This window comes from Hypanus sabinus, chromosome 7 (genome assembly GCF_030144855.1).
Source record: "Hypanus sabinus isolate sHypSab1 chromosome 7, sHypSab1.hap1, whole genome shotgun sequence".
Classification (NCBI taxonomy): domain Eukaryota; kingdom Metazoa; phylum Chordata; class Chondrichthyes; order Myliobatiformes; family Dasyatidae; genus Hypanus; species Hypanus sabinus.
The window spans coordinates 84,326,172-84,348,262 of record NC_082712.1 but is presented as its reverse complement, the minus strand read 5'-3'; the positions used below and the strand labels follow the sequence as shown (position 1 = coordinate 84,348,262).

The following is a 22,091-nucleotide window of genomic DNA, read 5'->3' as shown; positions in this document are numbered from 1 at the left end:
CGAAGCCTTTCAACATTAGATAGGTTTCAATGAGATCCCCCTCAATCTTCTGAATTCCCGTGAGTAGAGGCCCAGAGCCATCAAATGCTTCGGTTATGTTATCAATCCCAGAATCATTTTTGTGAACCTCCATTGAACCCTCTCCAATATCAGCACATCTTTTCTTAGATAATGGACCCAAGTTTACTCCAACACCTACTCGCCAGTTTGAAAACCTTGGTTCAATGGGGGAAGATGCAGTGCCAAAGTACGTCCCCCCCGTTCCCTGGATAGCGTCACAAACTGGGGTCTTCCTTGGTTCCAGTGGATAACTATGTTGTCTTCTGTGTCTTGTCATGCCCTTCACTATCCATGGAATGTTCTAGAACTGACTTCCTGGCTGTTGGATGTCACTGTAGATGTCATCCACCCAGTCTGCCGGAGCTGACTTTGCATGCTGGGACAGGCATGTCCCTATTTCATGCACTAGCCACCCCACCTGTCGAAGCGGTGTACCGGGGTGTGGCTGCTGTCGAAAGCAAACAGCTACTTGGAGCCACAGGTGAGAGCTGAGTGTCCAGTGAGGCCCAAAGGTGAGTAAGCTGCGCCAGAATGGACATGACCCCTTTTCGCCACAGGTGCTACTCCTTCATGGACACGCCAGATACTTGCAAGGTATTAGGAAGCTTAGAGAAATTCGTAGGTGGTAACAGGGTAAGATCCCTTTGCTCTGTGCTGCTCAGAAAGCAGTCTCTGTTCTAATGATGTTGGAACAGTAAGCTGATAAATGGTTCCTTAAGGTTGTTATAGCTGTGGGTGGAAATGGGGACAAGTTCCCACTACCTATTAAAAACTCCCAATGACACGTGCCTCAAAAAGCCTCTGACAACCAAGTCCAACTCCTGACGTTCATGTGTGGCTTAGCTGCTATCCTGGTGGTACTGCTTCTACTGATAGGAGAAGATGCAAAGGTGGGCTACTGATGCCTTAAAATCAGTCGCTTCAGGCAGACAAGGCTGGCCAGCTGTGGTTGGCAGCTCAGCTAGGAGAAGGAAGACTGATCTGAAACCTTCACTACCTTGCGGCTGTATCCACTCACGGGGAAGGCTTCGGGAGTAAACCCAGAGGAAAAATTTGGAGTGTTGAGTTCAATGCTGACTGGCAACTCCTGGTGCCAAACTGTATCGGTCCCTACCGTTTCTTTGGGTTCATCAGCTGTGTGGAGAGTGGGGCTTGTTACATGGGTCATGGCTTGCTCTCCATATAGTACTGCCCAGGCTTGCATACCTGGACAGCTAGGATGCAACATCCATGGTTGACTCTGACAGCAGAGCCCTCAGAGAAGCTGATTTGTGTTAGTGAGACAAGCTCCTCCAGTGTGGTCTCTTAGGTGGTCTTGGTTGTGGGAATGCCATCAAGAATACAGATGAAATTCTTTCCTTAATTCTGCATCATGCTCTGAGGGGTGGAATCTTTCCCACACTCCCCATGACTGGTTAGGATGGCACTGAGCTGCAGCCTCCATCGAGGTCATGCTCAGAGTAAGCAGATTTTTAGGTTCAGAGGGTTTGTTTTGGGGACAGAGTTCGGAATTTCAGGTTAGAATAAGTTTTAGGGACAGTGACGTGGTGGAGTTAGAGGTCAATAATTCTCTAGACCAGGGGTTCCCAACCCTTTTTATGCCATGGACCAATACCATTAAGCAAAGGGTCAGTGGACTCCAGGATGGGGACCCCTGCTTTAGAAATTGTGGTGTGTGAAAATCCCAGGAGATCAGCAGTTTCTGAGATACTCAAATCACCCCATCTGGCACCAACGATCATCCCACAGTCAAAGTCACTTAGGTCACATTTCTTCCCCATTCTGATGTTTGATCTGAACAACAAATGAACCTCTTGACCATGCTTCTATGTATCGAGTTGCTGCCACATGATTGGCTGATTAGATGTTTGCATTAACGAGGAGTACAGTTGCACCTAGTAAAATACTGAATGTAGTTTTTCATAAATTCTATTATATTTCTTTATTTTCCTGTAAATGTTTGCAAGAAAACAAATCTCAAGGATGTTGAGGCAGAAAGCACTGTGGACAAAGACCTGTGAGGACAAGGGTAGATGAACCCCAAGGTCAGCAGGTCCTAGGGTCGGAGGTCTGCGTGGGCAGGAGGTAGGAGTTGTGGAATCGATACTGAATCGGCGAGACTGGAAATTGAGGCCCAATGGCCGAAACCATAGGCCCATGAATCTATGAGTCCACTAGGAAAGTTGGAGGCCCGACATTTGCGAGTCCACTGGATGCTGGAGGCCTGACCTGTCTGCGTGTGAGAGTGGGTGGGGGAGAGAAGAAAGGGGCCTCATTTGCTGTTGTTGCTTGTGTTGTTTTGCTGAGCATTGTGGGCATGTTACGTTGGCACTGGAATGTATGGCGACAGTCGTGGGCTGCCCCATTACCATTGGTTACCAATATTTTACCTGTAGCTGCAGCAGTAGACTCCCAGTCCGATGACAATGATGAGCAGCACGGCCAGAGGGACGAGAACAGCAATGAGGATCACTTGAGTGTCAGAGTCTGGACGAACTACAGTGCAAAAGAAAGTCATAAGTGAATGACCTTAACCTCTTCCACTGGTCTCAGCACAAGTGTGAGAACTATTTGCATCTCCAGCTTACTGGATTCTGTCTACACAGCCAGCCCGTAACCAAATTTCCCACTCACTCCCTTGGCATGTTCGGACTTGACAATTTAAACATCTTGAGTAACACACACAAAATGCTGGAAGAACTCAGCAGGTCAGGTAGCATCTATGGAAATGAATAAACAGCCGACTTTTCAGGCCGAGACCCTTCATCAGGCCTGGAAAGGAAGTGGGGCGGGGGGGGGGGGGGCGGTTGTGGTAAAAGCCAGAATTAAAATGTAGAGGAAGGGGAACAAGTACAAGCTGCAAGGTGATGGGTGAAGCCAGGTGAGGGAGAAGGTGGGTGGGGAATGAGGGTGGAATGAAGTGAGAGCTGGGAGGTGATAGGTGCAAGGGCTGAAGGAAGAAAGAATCTGATAGGAGAGGAAAGTGGAGCATGGGAGAAAGGGAATGAGGATTCGCACCGGAGGGAGATGATGGGCAGGAGAGGTGAAGAGAAGGGGGTAAGAGAGGTGCCAGAATGGGGAATAGAAATAGGGAGAAGGTGGAGGAGGAGAAATTATCGGAAGTTATAGAGATTGATGCTCCTCCAACCCGTTTGAACTCATCATGGTAGTAGAGGAGACCATAGACAGACATGTCAGAATGTGAATGAGGGCACTTTCAGGTTGGAGGAGCAACACTTCATATTCCATCCGGGTAGCCTCCAATCTGTCAGCAGGACTATCGCTTTCTCCTTCTGACAACTCCCTCCACCTTATGTCTTTATCCATTCCCTATTCTGGCTCCCCTCTTACCCCTTCTCTTCTCCTCCTTCCTTACACCTCTCTGATACCCCTCCTTCTTCTCTTTCTCTCATGGTCTGCTCTCTTCTCCTATCAGATCCCTCCTTCTTCAGCCCTTCACCTCATCCACCTATCACCCTGCAGCTTCTCACTTTATCATGTCCACCACCCCCTTACCTAACATCTGCCAGCTTGTATTCCATAAGACCAGAAAACGTAAGAGCAGAATTAAACCATTCGGCCCATTGAGTCTGCTCCATTTCCCTCTCAACTCCATTCTCCTTCCTTCTCCCCATATCCTTTCATGCCTTGACTAAACAGGAACCTATCAACTTCCACCTTAAATGCTCCCAGTGTCCTGGCCTCCACAGCTGCCTGCGGCAATGAATTCCACAAATTCACCAGTCTCCAGCTAAAGAAATTCCTCTTCATCTGTGTTCTAATGGGACATCTCTATTTTGAGGTTGTACCTTCTGGTTGCAGACTCCCTCACCAAAGGACACAACCATTCCACATCCACTTAATCAAGGCCTTTCAGCATTCTATAGGTTTCAATGAGATCCCACCGTATACCCCATTCTTCTAGATTCCAACGAGTACAGGCCTAGAGCCTTCAATCACTACCCATATGATAACCTTCTCCTTCCTTTCCAGTTCTAATGAAGAGTCTTGGTCCAAATAAATTGATGACTGTTTAGTCCTCTCCACAGAAGCTGCCTGACCTGCTGAGTTCTTCCAGCACTTAATGGGTGTTGCCTTGATTGTAAAATAGCATGCTTGTCTTCAGATCACTCCATACCCCCCTATCTTCTCCAGCCCTAAATCTACAGGTGATACCTGTGCTCCCTACCTTGAGCAGCCTGGAGATCCACCTCACTCCATTCCACAGCCATTCTCTCAAATGCTGAAAGGCCTTGATGGAGTGGATGTGGAGAGAATGTTTCTTATGGTAGGGGAGTCTAAGACCAGAGGACACAGCCTCAGAATAGAGGGGCATCAATGTAGAATGGAGATGAGAAGGAATTTCATTAGCCAGAGAGTGGTGAGTCTATGGAATCTATTGCCACAGGCGGCTGTGGAGGCCGTCATTGGGTATATTTAAGGCAAAGTTGATAGATTAGTTCGGGCATGAAGGGTTATGGGGAGAAGGCAGGAGATTGGAGTAGAGAGGGAAAATAGATCAACTATGATGAATTGGTGGAGCAGACTAGATGAGCCAAATGGCCTAAATCTGCTCCTATATCTTATGGTCTTATTGTAATCACTGGTAATAGTGGTATACACAACCAATGTGTCAGGATTTAGAATTCCTTCCAGAAACCTCTCTAATGTGTCTGAAAACCTATCTTCTCTGACCAAACCTTTGGTCATCAGCCCTGTTATCTCCTGATATGTCCAAGTATCAAGTGTTGTATGTAATGCTTTCAGGGTGTATTGTGGGTGGGCATTTTGCTCTGTGTTCAGCATAATACAAAACAGGCTCCTATTTATCCAAAGAAAGAGAATGAGAGATAGAGAAAAGGAGCAAGGAAGAGAGATTCAGAAAGAGTCTTAAGGACACAGTGTGAGAGACAGTGTCGGAAACACAGAATGAAAAGCAAGCAGGAAAACATGCAGAGAGAGTGAGGAAGAGAGGGGCAGACAGAGCGAGGAAGAGGGGGCAGAGAGTGTGAGGAAGAGGGGAGCAGAGAGAAAGCGATAGAGAGTGAGGCAGAAGAGGGAGAGACAGCGAGGAAGAGGGAGAAGAGAGAGCAAGGACGAGAGGGGCAGAGAGTGAGGAAGAGAGGGGCACAGAGAGCGAGGAAGGGAGGAGTAGAGACAGCGATGAAGAGGAGCAGAAACAGCAATGATGAGAGGTGAAGAGAGAATGAGGAAGAGAGGGGCAAAGAGCACAAGGAAAAGGGGTCAGAGAATGTGAGGAAGGGCAGAGAGAGCAAGGTAGAGGGGGACAGAAAGCACAAGAAAGAGAGGGACAGAGAGAGTAAGGAAAAGAGTGGCAGAGAGAGTGAGGGAACAGGAGCAGGCAGAGAGAATGAGGAAGAGAAGGGAAGAGGGAGAGAAATAATGAGAATAGAAAATAACTTCTGTGTATTTAATATTTCAATATTATAATTTGATTAAGCATTCTTATTCATTTAAATAATTAATTATGTTATATGTATAATGTGCGAATTGCATACGTCATTATGTGACCACATGATAGGTGTGCGCCTCACTTAAAGTAAACAAAGTTAGACCTGCATTTCAGACTCGTGTCTTCCTTCGAATTAGTTTAATGTTTTGAAGTTACAAAACATAATTATAACCGTCAGCAGGACCTATTGCTGGGCATCTGAATTTCCATATTCCAGTCTCAGAATACATAAATGTCATGAATTTGAGGGCCAGTGGTTTGATATTTACCAGTGATCTCCTCTTGCTCTATCTCGCAGTTCCTGCCAATGAATCCGGGTTCACACTTGCACGTGTAGTTCTTTCCCAAGGGGACACAAGTTCCTTCATTCTGACAGGGGTAGGCTAGGCATGGCCCATCTAAGGAAGAGGGAAGACAAAGAGGTTAGTGAGAACTGGTGAGGTGTTCTATCTGCTGGTTCTTTGGGTAATCAGAATGTAACTGCTGCTTTATACAATTCACATCTTAGACAATGTGCCCGGTAGCCCAAGAACCATTATCCAAGCCGATGCATTGAATTCAGAAATCAAGATATTATGCTGCACCTTTATAAAACCCTGGTTAGGCCACATCTAGAGTATTGCATACAGTCCTGGTCACCCCACTATAGGAGGGATGTTGAGGCTTTGGAGAGGGAGCAGAAGAGGTTCACCAGGATGCTGTCTGGTTTAGAGGGAATCTGCTATCACTTGGCTGGACAAACCTGGGTTGTTTTCTCTGGAGTGCTGGAGGCTGAGGGGAGATCTGATAGAGGCTTAAGAGATTATGAGAGGCGTAGATAGAGTGGACAGGGAGTATCTGTTTCCCAGGGTAGAAATGTCTAATACCAGAGGGCACGCATTGGAGGTGAGAGGGGGGTAGGTTCAAAGGGGATGTGAGGGGTGAGTATTTTACTCAGAGAATGGTGGATGTCTGGAATGTGCTGCCTGATAGAGGAAAATATATTAGATCCTTTTAAGAGACGTTTGGACAGGCACATGGATGTGAGGAAGATGGAGGGATATGGACATGATGTAGGTAGGAAGGATTAATGTTTGGGTGTTTTTGATTTGCTTTTTAGCTGGTTTGGCACAACATTGTGGGCTGAATGGTCTGTTCCTGTGCTGTACTGTTTTATGTTCTATGTTCTAGGCCCAAATAACTTTAGAGCTATCACTCTTGTTGGTCTCTTGGATAGGTCCAAAAGACTGTACTATCCCCAGCACTCCCAGGGCTACAACACTTAACACTGGACACACCCAACCCCAATCAATATGAACCACCTACAGTGTGAGGGAGGGTCTGGAGCTGGAGATAAAGAATTTGCTTGGTGTCATTTACTTCTGCTGAGGGGGACAAGGCAAGAAAGCAACTTTAAGAGTCATAGAAAAGTACAGCACAGAAACAGGCCATTTAGCCTACCTACTCCATGCCAAAACCATTTAAACTGCTTATTCCCATCAACCTGGACCAGGATACCTCTCCTATCCAAACTTCTCTTAAATGTTGAAATTGAGCTCGCGTGTACCATTTGTGCTGGCAGCTCAATCCACACTTTCACCACCCTCTGAGTGAAGAAGTTTCCTGTCATGTTTGCCTTAAACTTTTCACTTTTCATCCTTAACCCATAATCTCTAGTTGCAGTCCCACCCATCCTCAGTGGAAAAAGCCTGCTTGCATTTACCCTATCTACACCCCTCATAATTTTGTATTCCTCCATCAAATCTCCTATGTTCCAATCTTCTACATTCCAAGGGATAAAGTCTGAACCTATTAAAGTCTGAATCTTACTTTATAACTCAGCTCCTCCAGTCCCGGCAACATCCTTGTAAATTCTCTCTGTACTCTTTCAACCTTATTTACATCTTTCCTGTATCTTGAACTTGATCAAGATACACAATGTTTTACCCGAGGTCTTACCAGTTTCCTAATGGTAGAACATAATCTCTTTAGTCTGTCTGTATTCAATTCCCTGAAAAGCGAGTGCCAATGTCCATCCCATATACCTTCCCAACTGTGTTGGCCACCTTCAAGGAAACATGGACTCCAGGGTCCTTCAGTTCCTCTATAATTCTCGAGCCAACATCATTCATGGTGCATGTTATTAGAACTTCCAGAATGTATCGCTTCATATCTCTTTTTAGCTTAAACTCCAGCAGCGATATTTCAGCCCAGTTCACCAAAGCATCTATATCTTTCTGCAGCTTAAGATCATAAGACCATAAGATATAGTAGCAGAATTAGGCCATTTGGCCCAACAAGCCTGCTCTGCCATTTCATCATGGCTGATTCATTTTCCCTCTCAGCCCCAATCTCCTGCCTTCACCCTGTATCCCTTCATGCCCTGATCAATCTATCAAGCTCTGCCTTAAATATACCCAATAATTTGGCCTCCACAGCTGAGAGTGCAACAAATTCCACAGATTCACCACTTCCTGGTTGAAGAAATTCCTCCTCTTCTCCATTCTAAATGACGTCCGTCCATTCTGAGGCTGTGTCTTCTGGTCTTAGACTCTCCCACCATAGGAAACATCCTTTCTACATCCTCTTAAGCAGGTTAGACTGGGAAAATCTGGTTGGTGTTAGATTCCAGGAGGGGGAATTTCTAGAGTGCCTACAAGATGGCTTTTTAGAGTAGTTTGTGGTTGAGCCCACTAGGGGATCAGCTGTTCTGTGCAATGAACCAGAATTGATTAGAGAGCTTATGGTAAAAGAACTCTTGGGGGCAATGATCACAGTATGATTAAATTCACCCTGTCAGAAATGGCAGAGTCAATGGGCCAAATGGCCTAATTCTGCTCCTATATCTTATGGTCTAAGTGAGGCCTTACTAGTCTTTTATAAAGCCACATTACATTCTTGTTTTTATACTCTAGTCCTCTCAAAATGAATGCTAACATCATATTTGCTTTCCTCACCACCAATGCAACCTGTAAGACTACCTTCCACATTAACATCTACATTAATTTTTGTGACATCCACAAACTTCCTGATCATGCTCCTGACAAACAGCAAAGGTCAGGTCCTAGAACTGATCCTTGCGGTACCCCACTAGTCACTGGCATCCAACAGTACAACTCCCTGGCTCCTATTGGCAAGTCAAGTTTGAATCCAATTTTCCATCGTGCTGTATCCCAGAACTAAAGATGCACCAGAGGGCAACTTCTTTGAGTTCATCTGTGACACAGTTTAAATTCGATTCTTCTCTTTAATGTCACTTCTTTCCTTTTCAAGGTGGCTGGGGTCCTGTTGGAGTCCATATAGAATGCGCTTTGATAATAATTTATTTTGAACTTTGAACCTTAATTCTGCTAATTAGAACATGCATTCATTGATCGCACAAGTGGTGCATACAAGCTCGGATTCAATACTTAAGAGAAGTTTGGATAGGTATGTGGAAGGGAGGGGTATGGTCCTGGTACAGCTTGATGGGAGTAGGCAGTTTAAATGGCTCAGCTTGTTTCTGTGCTGTATTTTTCTATGACTCTATGTGATCACCTTTGTAAAGTAGAAACCAACATGCCTAATGTACAAAAAGCAAGATCCCATAATTCCTCAGACCTTTTCTGATTGGCTGCTGGTGAATAGTAGTGTTCCACAGGAGTTTGTGTTGGGACCGCATCTTTATATGATGTTTGTCAATGATTTGGATGACAGAATCAATGGCTTTGTGGCCAATACAAAGATAGGTGGAGGGGCAGGTAGTTTAGAGGAAGTAATGAGGCTACAGAAGCACTTAGATAGATTAAGAGAATAGGCAAAGAAGTGGCAGATGGAATACAGTGTCGGGAACCATAGAAGGAATAAAGGCATAGACTATTTACAAAACAGGGAGAAAATTCAGAATCTGAGGTGCAAAGGGATTTGGGAATCTTCATGCAGGATTCCCTAAATGTTAATTTGCAGCTTGAGTCGGTGGTGAGGAAGACAAATGCGGTGTTAGCGTTCATTTTGAGAGGACTAGAATATAAGAGCAAGGTTGTAATGCTGAGGCTTTATAAGCCACTGGTGAGGCCTTACTTGAAGTACTGTGAGCAGTTCTGGCCCCTTTTCTAAGAAAGCGTGTGAATAAGAAGGTTCAAAGGATGTTCACAAAAATGATTCCAGGAATAAAAGGCTTATCATATGAGATGTGATTGACAGCTCAGGGCCTTTACTCAGTGGAAACGGGAAGAATTGGGGGGGGGGGGTGGAATTTCATTGAAGTTTACCAAACATTGAAAGGCCTAAAAAATTAGAGGTGAAGAGGATGTTTCCTTTGGTGGGGGAGTCTAAGATCAGAGGGCACAATCTCAGAATTGAGGAACATCCATTTAGAATAGAGGAGGAATTTCTTGAGCCAGAGGGTGGTGAATCTGTGGAATTCGTTACCACAGGTAGCTGTGGAGGCCAAGTCACTGGGTATATTTAAGGCAGAGGTCGGTAGGTTCTTGATTAGTCAGGGCGTGAAGGGATTCGGGGAGAAGGCAGGAGAGATTGAGAGAGAAATGGATCAGCCATGTTGAAATTGCAGAGCAGACCAGATGGGTCACGTGGCCTCATATATACTTTTTATTGTAATTTATAGTTTTTTTTAATGTATTGCATTTTTAAATGTATTCAGGAAAATTCTGTTCAGTAACGGATGGGATGCCTCACCCTGTGGCCGCCTGCCCCCTTGCCTGTCTGCACTGTACCTGTGAAGCAGCCAAGTGTGAAGTTGTAAACGGTGCAGACTTGGTCTGTTACGCACTGCGTGGGATCACACTGGACAGTCTGTGTGTTGTCGCAGACGCAGTCCTGTTGGCAGTCACCAAGGAGGAAGTGTTCCTGCAGCTGTGGGAAACAAAAGGGGGAAGCAGTTAAAGGCACCTCAAGGTGTATACACCAACCAGAAGGGATTTCCCAAAGGGAGACTCTTGAAAATGATGCCTGGGGAAGGGATGGACCACATAGTGTATGGGCCTTAAAACCCAGATGGAGTGGGTGAGGGAAAAGAGGGTCTCCGCTTCAGGAATGGAGCAGGGATGAAGAGAGCACATTATCGGCCTTGCTTATTCAGGGCATTAACCAGAATGTGGATGGTGTCACAGGGATGAAGGCTACTGGCAAATCACCTAGATTGATCAGGATCATTTTACAGAGTGGAAATGCACAGGAAAAGACCCTGGTGCCCTAATTTACTCTGAAAGCCATATTTTTCTCTCTTTCTTTTGGGTGCAGGCCTCTGAGAGCGCATTTTGTTTTGCCTCAGCGGCCCGGTTAGAATCCTAGAGTCATTGAAAACTACAGCACGGAAACAGGCCCTTCGGCCCATCTAGTCTCTGCCGAACCATTTAAACTGCCTAGTTCCATCGACCTACACCTGGACCATAGCTCTCTATACCCCTCCCTTTCATGTACCTATCCAAACTTCCCTTAAACTTTGCAATCAAGTTAGCTCCTACCACTTGCATTGATAGGTCATTCCACATTCTCAAAGCCCTCTGTGAAGATGTTTCCCCTCAAACTTTTTAAACTTTCACCCTTAACCCATGACCTTTAGTTGTCGTCCCACCCAGCCTCAGTGGTTTAAGCCCACTTTCACTGACCCTAACTATACACTTTATAATTTTGTATACCTCTATCAAATCTCCCCTCAATCTTCTATGTTGTAAGGAATAAAGTCCTAACCTATTTAATCTTTCCCTATACACAGGTCCTCCAGATCCAGCAACATCTATCCTCTTTTAATCTTAGATACATGACCAAAACCGCACACAATACTCCAAATTAGGCCTTACTAATGTCATATACAACTTGAACATAACATCCCAACTCCTGTCCTCAATACTTAGATTTGTGAAGGCCACGGTACCAAAAGCTCACTTTACGACCCTATCTACCTGCGAAGCGACTTTCAATGAATTATGGACCTGTTTTCCCAGATCCCTTTGTTCTACCACACTCCTCAGTGCCCTACTGCTCACTGTGTAAGACCAACCCTGGTTGTTTCTACCAAAGTGTAACGCCTCACACTTGCCTGCATTAAATTCCATCTGCCATTTTTCCAGCTGGTTCAGCTCCTGCTAAAAGCCACGATAGTCTTTCTCACTGTCCACTATACCCCCCAATCTTGCTGTCATCAGCAAATTTGCTGATGCAGTTACCACATTATCATCCAGATCATTAATATAGATGTTAAACATCAATGGATCCATTAAAGGTTTGTAGCTCCCACACCGTTATTTGCCCAGTGGGTACCATTACTAATCTGATGCAGTAATAATCGTACTAAAGCAACACACAAAAAATGCTGGCGGAAGTCAGCAGGTCAGACAGCATTTGCGGAAATGAATAACAGTCGAAGTTTTGGGCTGAGACCCTTCTTCAGGACTGGAGGAGTGTGAGGTGGAAACTTGGTCACCAGAAGGAGAAACTGATATTCATGCTACAATCTTACAATCTTCCCCTTCACGGAGGCTGCCTGACCTGCTGGGTTCCTCCAGCATTTGTATGTGTCGCTCATTGTAAGAGACAAACCTACCATTTCTAGGCAGGAAGAAAATTCTCTCTGAACAGCTGATGGGAGAGAGCAGACACGATACCAACCTTGTAATATTTGTTGTGGAAGGTGCATCCGCACTCGTTGAAGGGCACGCACTCAGAGCCGCTGAGTACAAAGCCCCGATCACACTCGCACCCTTCCAGGCAAGTCAAGGAACATTTGGAGGGAGCAGAGAGATCAGCACAGGTAGATGGACATGCGGTCATGCAGGGCTTGTATGTGCTGTTTGGAGGACACTTCATACCTACAAGAGACAAAGTCAAAAGTGGGACTGATCAGTAATTATACAAAGGCAGTGTGTGCAAAAATCTTGTGCTATGCAATTTTTTGCCCAGTGACAACATGTGTACACTGAATAATTTCTTCAATAAAATGTATAAATAAGCCAGTTCTAAAATCTGCAGACAAATCATCACAAACTCCACGTTGCCAACACCATCCACATCTGAAACAAGAAAAGGAATGCAGTTGTGTACGATCATGAAATATACTTAACACATCAACGAGGTAGAGGGAGACAACCTGTTGTGCGCATTTTAAATTCCTTTGTGCACTACTAGCAAAAGATGTGTGCGCACGCACATGCACACATCTTTGAGGGAACACTGTTGGTAAGAAAAACAAAACTGATGTGAAGATTATTTTTGGGTAGTTAGGGTTTGGATTTCTTTGCTTGGAAAAGCAAATTCAACCGTGGCAATCAAAAGGAAGATGCATAAAAGCATGGCCGTAAGGAGAAAGCAAAGACGTGCAATTTACTGGACTGTTCTTACCCAAGACCTAGTATAACATGATAGGCCAAGCGGCCTCTTTCCATGCTATAAACTTTCTGCTGTTCTGTTAGGAATCAACCATATTAGTGGGTCTGAAGTCATAAAGGTACAGTGGATTCCATTTAATTAGGCTATCGGTTAATCATGGCAGCCGATTATTTGGGACAACTCAAAGAACAAAAACTAATTGAGTAAATAGCCAAGATTCCCACAATTTATTTGGTTCACAATGCCACTTAATTGGGACAGGAGACTGTTGCCAAACAGTTTCTAACTAGTGCCATTTGCTCATGTTTGTGTTCAAAAAGCAATGATTTTTGTCCCCTCCTCCTTCCCTTTCTTCTATGGTTCACTCTCCTCTCCTGTCAGTTTCCTTCCTCTCCTGCCCTTTATCTTTCCCACCTATATAGCTTCACCTATCACCTTCCAGCTAGCCTCTTTTCACCATTTTATTCTGCTTTTCAGTCCTAAAGAAGCATTGCGGCCTGAAACGTCAACTGCTTATTTATTTCTGTGGATGCCGCCTAACCTACTGAATTCCTCCAGCATTTGTGTGTTATTTTTGTGGTTGATAATTGGTGAGAAATAAGCAGTAAGACAATTCAGAACTGTTTTGGTCACTGGGGTTTCTAGCATTCAGGCTTGGCGATGCCAGAAATGGCTGGAAGTGAAAATGAAATGATTTCATTACTTCAACAAATTAGAAACTATGAAGAATTTGAAGGTATCAACAACCATCTTGAATGTTACAATGAAAATGAAGATTTGGAGGATGCTATCATCGAAATAATTGTATGAAGACAGTCCATTATCTGCACTAGGTATCTGTGCTGATTTTGTTCATTTGCAGTCAATCAAAAGAACACTGCAATGTACACTGGATGAATTCCTCTGATAACGATTAGGAACTAATACAGTTTTATAGTACTGTAGACTTATTGGTAGTGTTCTAATTTGTTCTGTGTTTCATTTAAATACATAACTTGCTACTCAGTTAAACCATACTTTGTCTTTTTTATATCTTTTTAAACCATCTCCATGAAACTTTGGTTAATTGGGGCAGCCGCTTAAGTGGGCCAAAGTGTACTGCTCCCGATTAAGCGGAATCCACTGTATTTCCTTTTCTGAAGGATATTAGTGAATGTGATGGGATTTTTATAATCACCACAGCTGATAATTATTCAAGATCTATTTAATTAATTTAATATTCCTTGTTGCTGCAGTGGAATCCAGTGCAAGTCTTCAGATCACTGGATCTCACTGCAGCTGGAGAAAGGTGCAAGAGTCTTGTGTCTTGGGCAAGGTTTGATCAGAGTAGCTTGTAGATTGGATTCGTTTTTAGAGAACTTCACAATTCATGTTATATGTGTTTCTGCTTTCTGATTGCAACTTTTTTTTATTGCTATATTGTGCGATTTTGACCAGGGCAGACTGGTTCTGCGGCTTGCAATCAACAAATAACACGGTGTTAAATTAAACTGAACTACACAGAACTTTCCTAAATTGTTTCATAGACGCTGTAGTTTGATGTTTTTTTTCTTTGAACTGGTTCCATGGTGTTCCTTTGTTTCGTGACTGTCTGTGGAGAAGATGAATCTCAGGGTTGTATATTACATGCATACTGTTACGTACCCCGTAACTGGGTCACTTACCAGCAAAGATAGAGAGGTCTGTTGAAGTCTGATGGTACTATTTTTAACAGTATTTATTGATAAAAATACACAAAAATAATATCAATGCAAACATACCGATAACATACGTTGTCAATACTAAATCTAAAAGCGCGGGTATAATAATAATCAATAAGAAATAGCTCTATCGTTGTCTAGGGGATAAAGTATTGTCCGATGGAAATATAAAAGTCACTCAAGTTCATTCAAGCTGCAGCTTTTTGGTTGGAGAGAAAGACAGAGGTTTAACTTGCCCATTCCTTTTATGATGTCAATCCTTCGAGAGTCGTTGGGGACTGATTTCCCCTTTGTGGTTAGCTAAAGCCGTGCTTCCGTGGTAAAGGCCCACCAATTCCGAGGCAAATGGAAAAGGACGCACGTGGGCTTTTCCACCGGCTTTCGCTATTATGCTGTTACAGGAGTTCTAACGTTTCTTCTGGTGCGTCTGAAGGGGCTGTTCCCCAGACCCTCTTTTATCCTGACTCACAGGGTCTCAGATATCAATCAGGTTGGGATGATGCAATCCCTCCACCAACCCCCCTCGGTTCATTGCCTGGGGGCTTCGATGAATTGTACAGTATTCAATACACAATTCCATCTCCAAGAGACAATAGCCGTTATCAATGGTTCCGCCTTTCAGAGGCCAGGACACATTCCAAACTCTTTGTGGATTTTGCATGTCTTTCTCTCATATCCTGGTCTCCTGACCTGACTTAATAGTGATCTTGCGATTCTCAAAAAGGAGGGGGCCACGGATGTAACAATACTTTGATAATAAGTGCACTTGAAATTTCTGAATATTGGTTCAATAAGATAACAACAGTGGTATCTAATGATGCCAAGGCAATCATATAGAATGGGAGGATGAGAAGGGTTATTGAAATGTGTCTTAGTATTCTGTTATTTCTCAAGAATACTTCCCAAATATAGAGCATAGAAGAGTACAGCACAGGAACAGGCCATTCAGCCCACAGTGTTGTGCTGTACCAGCTAAAAAGCAAGTCAAAAACACCCAAACACTAATCCCTCCCATCTACACCATGTCCATATCCCTCCATCTTCCTCACATCCATGAGTCTATCTAAGTGTCTCTTAAAAGCCTCCAATATATTTGCCTCTACCACCATACCAGGCAGCACATTCCAGGCATCCACTACTCTCCGAGTAAAAAAAATCCCTCACTTCTGCGTTGAACCTACCCCCTCTCACCTTCAATGCTTGTCCTCTGGTGTTAGACATTTCTACCCTGGGAAACAGATACTCTCTGTCCACTCTATCTATGCCTCTCATAATCTTCTAATCTTCCATTAGATCTCCCCTCAGCCTCTTCAGAGAAAACAACCAAGTTTGTCCAGTCTCTTGTGACAACACATGCCCTTTAAACCAGGCAGAATTCTTATAAACCTCTTCTGAATCTTCTCCAAAGCCTCAACATCCTTTCTGTAGTGGGGTGACCATAATTGTACGCAATACTCCAGATGCAGCCTAACCAGAGTTTTATAAAGTTGCAACATAATCTCTTGATTTTGAACTCAATGCCTTAACTAATAAACACAAGCATTCCATAAACCTTCTTGACCACCCTATAAGCTTGTGTGGCCACTTTCAAAGAGCTTTGGGAAGTGAACCTCACGATTAAGCAACAAAGAACTGCTTCAGGCCATCTCTAAGGACATATGCTGAAGTAAAGTAAATACTTCTGCTGTTGGTGGATGAGGGATGGGTCTGAGAGATACACCAAAGATTCTTGCAGCTGCCTGGGAAGGCTCCATGGGGAAAGGTCACAGCAGAGGTATCCCTACCACTAGAGGCTGCTGTAAAGACCAGGGGGTGAAAGTATTCAAAATATTCAAAGTATTCGCAGTAAATTATTATCAAAGTACATATATATCACCACATACAACCCTGAGGTTCATTTTCCTGTGGACATACTCGGCAAATCTATAGAATAGTAACTGTAACAGGATCAATGAAAGATCAACCAGAGTGCAGAAGACATCAAAATGCAAATATAAGTAAATAGCAATGAATAACAAGATAGAGTCCTTAAAGTGAGATCATTGGTTGGGTAAGTGAGTGTAGTTATCCAATTTTGTTCAAGAGCTGTAATTGTTTTTGAACCTGGTGGTGTGAGTCCTGAGACTCTTGAATTTTCTACTTGATGACAGCAGTGAGAAAAGAGCATGGGCTGGGCGGTGGGGGTCTTTGATGATGGATGCAGCTTTCCTGGCAGTGTTTTATGTAGATGTGCTCATTGGTTGAGAGGGCTTTACCTGTGAAGTGTTAGAAGACATAATCCAGTAAGGGAAAAGATTAGGGCTGGGATACAATGCCTTACTTACTGCACCCAGTCTGTAGTCTCCAGTTGCTGAGTCGCACTCCCTGCTCCTGACAGTTCAGTGAATAGGCCTCAAAGTTAGCGCATAGCAGTTCAGTGTTGTTGTAGAAAGCACACAGATCAAACAGGCAGTCCCTGCAGGGTAGACAAAGAAAGTGCAAAGTCAGATTCCCATCTCTGTCTACTGAAGAACCTCCCTCTAAAGGCCATTTCTTACCCTGACCAATGCTTCAAGCTGCTGGGATGAGGGATCTCTAGCTCTTCTCTGTAATCCCATTATCCCAAGGGTCCTCACTTAGCGTCAGAGGAATAGAATGTGGAAAGACGTCCTTTCAGGCCATCTGGTCAGCATCCTCCTTGATCATTTCAGTTTCTTGCGTTTGGGCTGTAGCCCTCCAAGCCTCTCCCTTCCATGTAACTATCCATATACCTCTTAAATGTTGTAATTGTAACCACATAGACTACTTCCCTTGGCAGCTCACTCCACTCGGTGTAAAGAAATTACCTTGCAGGTCTCTTTTAAATTTCTCTCCTCTGATCTTGTATCTGGGCCTCTCCAACTCAGAAGACTATGACCATTCATGTATACATACCCCTCGTGGTTTTGTGAACTTCAGCAAGGTCACCCCTCAATGGCCCAAATACAGCCTTTGGTTACACTTAGCTTGGTCTGTTGAGAGGGAGGGTATGAAGATGTATTGGTTATTTTACAAAGTATGGGGCTTAAGACAACTGGCCCTTCTTCTGAGTCTTGGCGTGTAGAGGAAGTGTGCTGGGGAGAAGGTTGCAGACAGAGACACAGATGCAGGTAGTTTGAGGGGACAGCTTATTGCTTCACTATTTTTCTCCTAAGCAGCAATTACATTTAGGGCTGAGAGCAGGGGTTCCCAACCTGGGGTTCATGGTAGGGGTCCATGGCATAGAAGAAAAGGTTGGGGGCTCCTGGCCTGGGGTAGGTCCTACAGGACTGACAGCAGCAAACGATTAACTTCCTCCAAGTTAAAAGGGCAACTCGAATGGGAATATGCGGATGGGAACACTTACTGCTGGTAGTTGGTGGGGTCCACAGTAGAATGGCAGTCTTTGAATGGTCCCTCTGGATTGGACAGGGCTCCACAGTGCTTGGTGTTGTTCATGGTGGAGAGCTGGTGGGAGGAGCAGTTACCGGTGGTAAAACCTGAGTCCAGATCGACCAGTTCACGCCTGTTAAAAGAAGAAAACTCTGGTGATGAGGTGAACACTGTTCCCCGATTCTCTTCTCTCTCGTCTGCCCGAATATTCATGTTGACTAATCGAGATAAGGGGTGGAATAGGCCTTCCGGCCCTTCAAACCGCACAGCTCAGCAATCCCAAGCTTTAACCCCAGCCTCATCATGGGACAATTTACAATGACCTATAAACCTACTAACCGGTACGTCTTTGGGAGGAAACCAGAGCACCCTGAGGAAACACACACAGTCATGGGGAGAACATACAAACTCCTTACAGATAGTGGCAGCAATCGAACCAGGGTTGCTGGTACTGTAAAGCATGGTGCTAACCACTATGCTACCTGAAGTTATAGTCCACAAGGAAACCAAAGTCATTTTCCATGACTTTTCCCCACATCTCCAACCCAACAAATTCCAACACCTGTCTGTTCTTCATGTGACTGTTAATGGGCTATTCAATGAACAAAGCATTACAGCCAGGCCAGGTATGTCATCTGTCTTTCAAACAAGAGTCACTCGGTGACAATGCTGAGGACGAATTCTGGCCTCACTTCAAACTTCATCCGCCACCTCTCCTCTGTGCAAAGTTATAAGAGAAAAAAATTGGTAGGGCAAGACGCGGTTCTCTGAGTTACATAAACATAGAAAACCTACAGCACAATACAGGCCCTTCGGTCCACAAAGTTGTGCTGACCATGTCTCTACCTTAGAAATTACTAGGCTTACCCATAGCCCTCTATTTTTCTAAGCTCCATGTACCTATCCAGGAGTCTCTTAAAAGACCCTATCATATTCACCTCCACCGCAGTTGCCGGCAGCCCATTCCACTCACTCTTCACTCTCTGAGTAAAAAACTTACCCCTGACATCTCCTCTGTACCTACTCCCCAGCATCTCAAACCTGTGGCAACCATTTCAGCCCTGGGAAAAAGCCTCTGACTATCCACACGATCAATGCCTCTCATCATTTTATACACCTCTGTCAGGTCACCTCTCATCCAATGTCGCTCCAAGGAGAAAAGGCCGAGTTCACTCAATCTATTCTCATAAAGCATGCTCCCCAGTCCAGGCAGCATCCTTGTAAATCTCCTCTGCACCCTTCCTATGGCTTCCACATCCTTCTTGTAGTGAGGCGACTAGAACTGAGTACAGTACTCCAAGTGGGGTCTGACTAGAGTCCTATATAGCTGAACAGCACTGGCAGAAACCAGACTTAGACTGTGAGTGTCACTTCTTGACAATCAATGTTTTGGGTCGAAACCCTTCATCAGGACTGGAAAGGGAGAGGGAAGACACCAGAATAAAAAGGTGGGGGGGGGGAGGGAAGGACGATAGCTAGGAAATGATAAGTGAAGCCAGGTGGGGAGGAAAGATAAAGGGCTGGAGAGGAAGGAATGTGATAGGCGAGGAGAGTGGACCATAGGACAAAGGGAAGGAGGAGGGGCACCAGGTGATAGGCAGGCAAGAAGAGGTAAGATGCCAGAATGTGGAATAAAACAGTGGGGCGAGAAGGAGAAATCGATATTCATGCCATCAGGTTGCAGTCTACCCAGATATAAGGTGTTGCTCCTCCACCCTGAGGGTGGCCTCATCTTGGCACAACAGGAGGCCATGACCGACACTTTGGAATGGGAATGGGAATGGAATGAAAATGTTTGGCCTCCAGGAAGACGCGGTCGTGGGGGATGGTGAGGAGCTGCTCAATTCATTGTCCCTGAGGTGAGTAATGAGATGTCTTCTTGAACCACAGCAGTGTTGTGGGAAGCAGCTCTAGTGATGATGGTACAATGTTTCCAAGTGAGGATTACCTATGTTGGGAGGGATACCTGCAGTGTTACGAGGATGTGTTTTCAGAGGCTGACATTCAGGTCTTGGTCTGGACTCACTTTCAAGTATTCATGTTCTCGAAATTTACTGCTTATTTATTTACTATTATTGTTTCTTTCTTTTTGCATTTGCACAGTTAGTTTTGGTTGAATGCCTGAGTTGCACAGTCTTTCATTGATTCTGTAATGGTTATTCTTCCATTATAGATTTGCTGAGCATGCTCACAAAAAACCTTCAGGGTTGTATATGGTGACATATATGTACTTTGATATTAAAATTTACACTGAACTTTGAATTACTAGCTTTTGACCTGCCCTGGTGGCAAGTGTCTGGTCAATTACCACTTGATGGTGGTATTAAGCTTCTTCAGCTGCTGGAAATCCAGAGGAACACACAAAACACTGGAGGAACTCAGCAGGTCAGGCAGCTTCTTTGGAGAGGAATGAACAGTTGGTGTTGGGGGCTCAGGCATAATGTTTTGTGTTTAAGGGGTTGTATCATCTCAGCCCGCTCTATCATGGACAAACCTTCCCCACCGTTGAGGACATCTTCAAAACATGAAGCCTCAAGAAAGCAGCGTCCATAACTAAGGATCTCTGTAGAGACAGCGAAGTACAAGTTCCTGGAAGTTCACATCTCAGATGACCTCAGCTGGTCCCTCAATATCACCTCCGTGAATAAGAAAGCACAGCAGTGCCTCCACTTCCTGAGGAGACTGAAGAAAGCAAGGTTCCAGCCATTTCCACCCCACCCCCCATTTAACTAAATTTTACAGGAGCGCCATTGAGAGTGTCCTGACAAGTTGCACCTCCATCTGGTATGGGAGCAGCCGAGTATCTGACTGGAAGTCCCTACAAAGGACTGTGAGAACAGCCGAGAGGATCACTGGGGTCATCCTACCATCCATTGGAGACATTTATCAGGAGCACTGTATACACAGGGCCCTTAGTATTACCAAGGATCCCACCCATCATCCAGCATCCTCTTTGACTTTCTACCATCAGGCAGGAGACTCTGATGCATAAAAACAAGAGCAGTCAGGATGGGAAACAGATTCTTCCCACAGGCGTCTGAACTCATTGCATTTGAAGTGGCATCGGATAATTTGTACTGTACTCTAAAATATTTAATTTATGTACGTAACTTTGTTTATCTATGTGTAATTCATTTGTAGATTTAATTCTCACTATTCTAAGTTATTGTGCGCTACATGCATGTTATGTGTACTACTGTGTTTTGCACCCAGTTCCAGAGAAACATTGTCTCGTTTGACAGAATACATGTATATAGTTAAATGACAATAAACTTGACCTGACTTTATCCTGGACGTGCCCTATTCCTATTCCTATTACCAAGGAAGTATTAAAGGAGCATGAAGACCCACACTCAATAATTCAGGAACAGATTCTTCCTATCTTCCATTGGATTCTGAATGGTCCATAAGCCTGCAAACACTACCTCGTTCTTCCTTTTTTTGCACTATTTATTTACTTTTTGTAATTTATAGTAATTTTATGTCTTTGCATCGTATTGATGTTGCAAAACAACAAATTTCACGTCATGTCAGTGGGGTGGCACGGTAGCACAGTTGTCAGCACAACGGTTTACAGTGTCAGGGACCCGAGTTCAATTCCCGCTGCTGCCAGTAAGGAGATGTATGTTTCTTGCGGTGCTTTGGTTCCCCTATAGAGTAAAGACATAATGTAGGTTAGTTGTCCCATGATTAGGCTAGGGTTAAATTGGTGGATTGCTGGGTGGCACGGCTCGAAGAGCAGCAAGGGCCTGTTCCACACTACATAAAATTTAAAAAAAATAATACTTCCAATTCCATTTCTGAACCTCCATCTCTCTCCCCAACTTCCATATTTGATGCTTATCCATTTTGTGTTCTAATTTTCTTGACTACCATCCCTTCCACTATCCCTCATCCTCTCTATACATCTTACCACTTCATTTTTCCCGCTTATTCCCTCTTGTCTCTATGCCTTTCTCTCAGTTCCTCTTCTCCCCCATTTCTGCTACTCCTGTGTCACTCTCCTTCTCCCCACCTCCTGTAACTCACGTGTGTTTCTGTCACTCTCCTTCTCCCCACCTCCTCTAACTCACGTGTGTTTCTGTCACTCTCCTTCTCCCCACCTCCTGTAACTCACGTGTGTTTCTGTCACTCTCCTTCTCCCCACCTCCTCTAACTCACGT

The 22,091-nt window shown here is 44.4% G+C and overlaps 1 protein-coding gene across 1 annotated transcript in view; it reads right to left on the bottom strand.

Annotated features, from left to right (window-relative positions):
• LOC132397492 (IgGFc-binding protein-like) overlaps positions 1-22,091 on the bottom strand; it is a 238,387-nt gene that overhangs the window by 5,475 nt on the left and 210,821 nt on the right. The window contains 6 exon segments of the mRNA XM_059976322.1: positions 2,451-2,556; positions 5,803-5,931; positions 10,228-10,366; positions 12,122-12,321; positions 16,863-16,993; positions 17,903-18,061. Of these exon segments, the coding sequence (XP_059832305.1) occupies positions 2,451-2,556; positions 5,803-5,931; positions 10,228-10,366; positions 12,122-12,321; positions 16,863-16,993; positions 17,903-18,061 (864 nt within the window).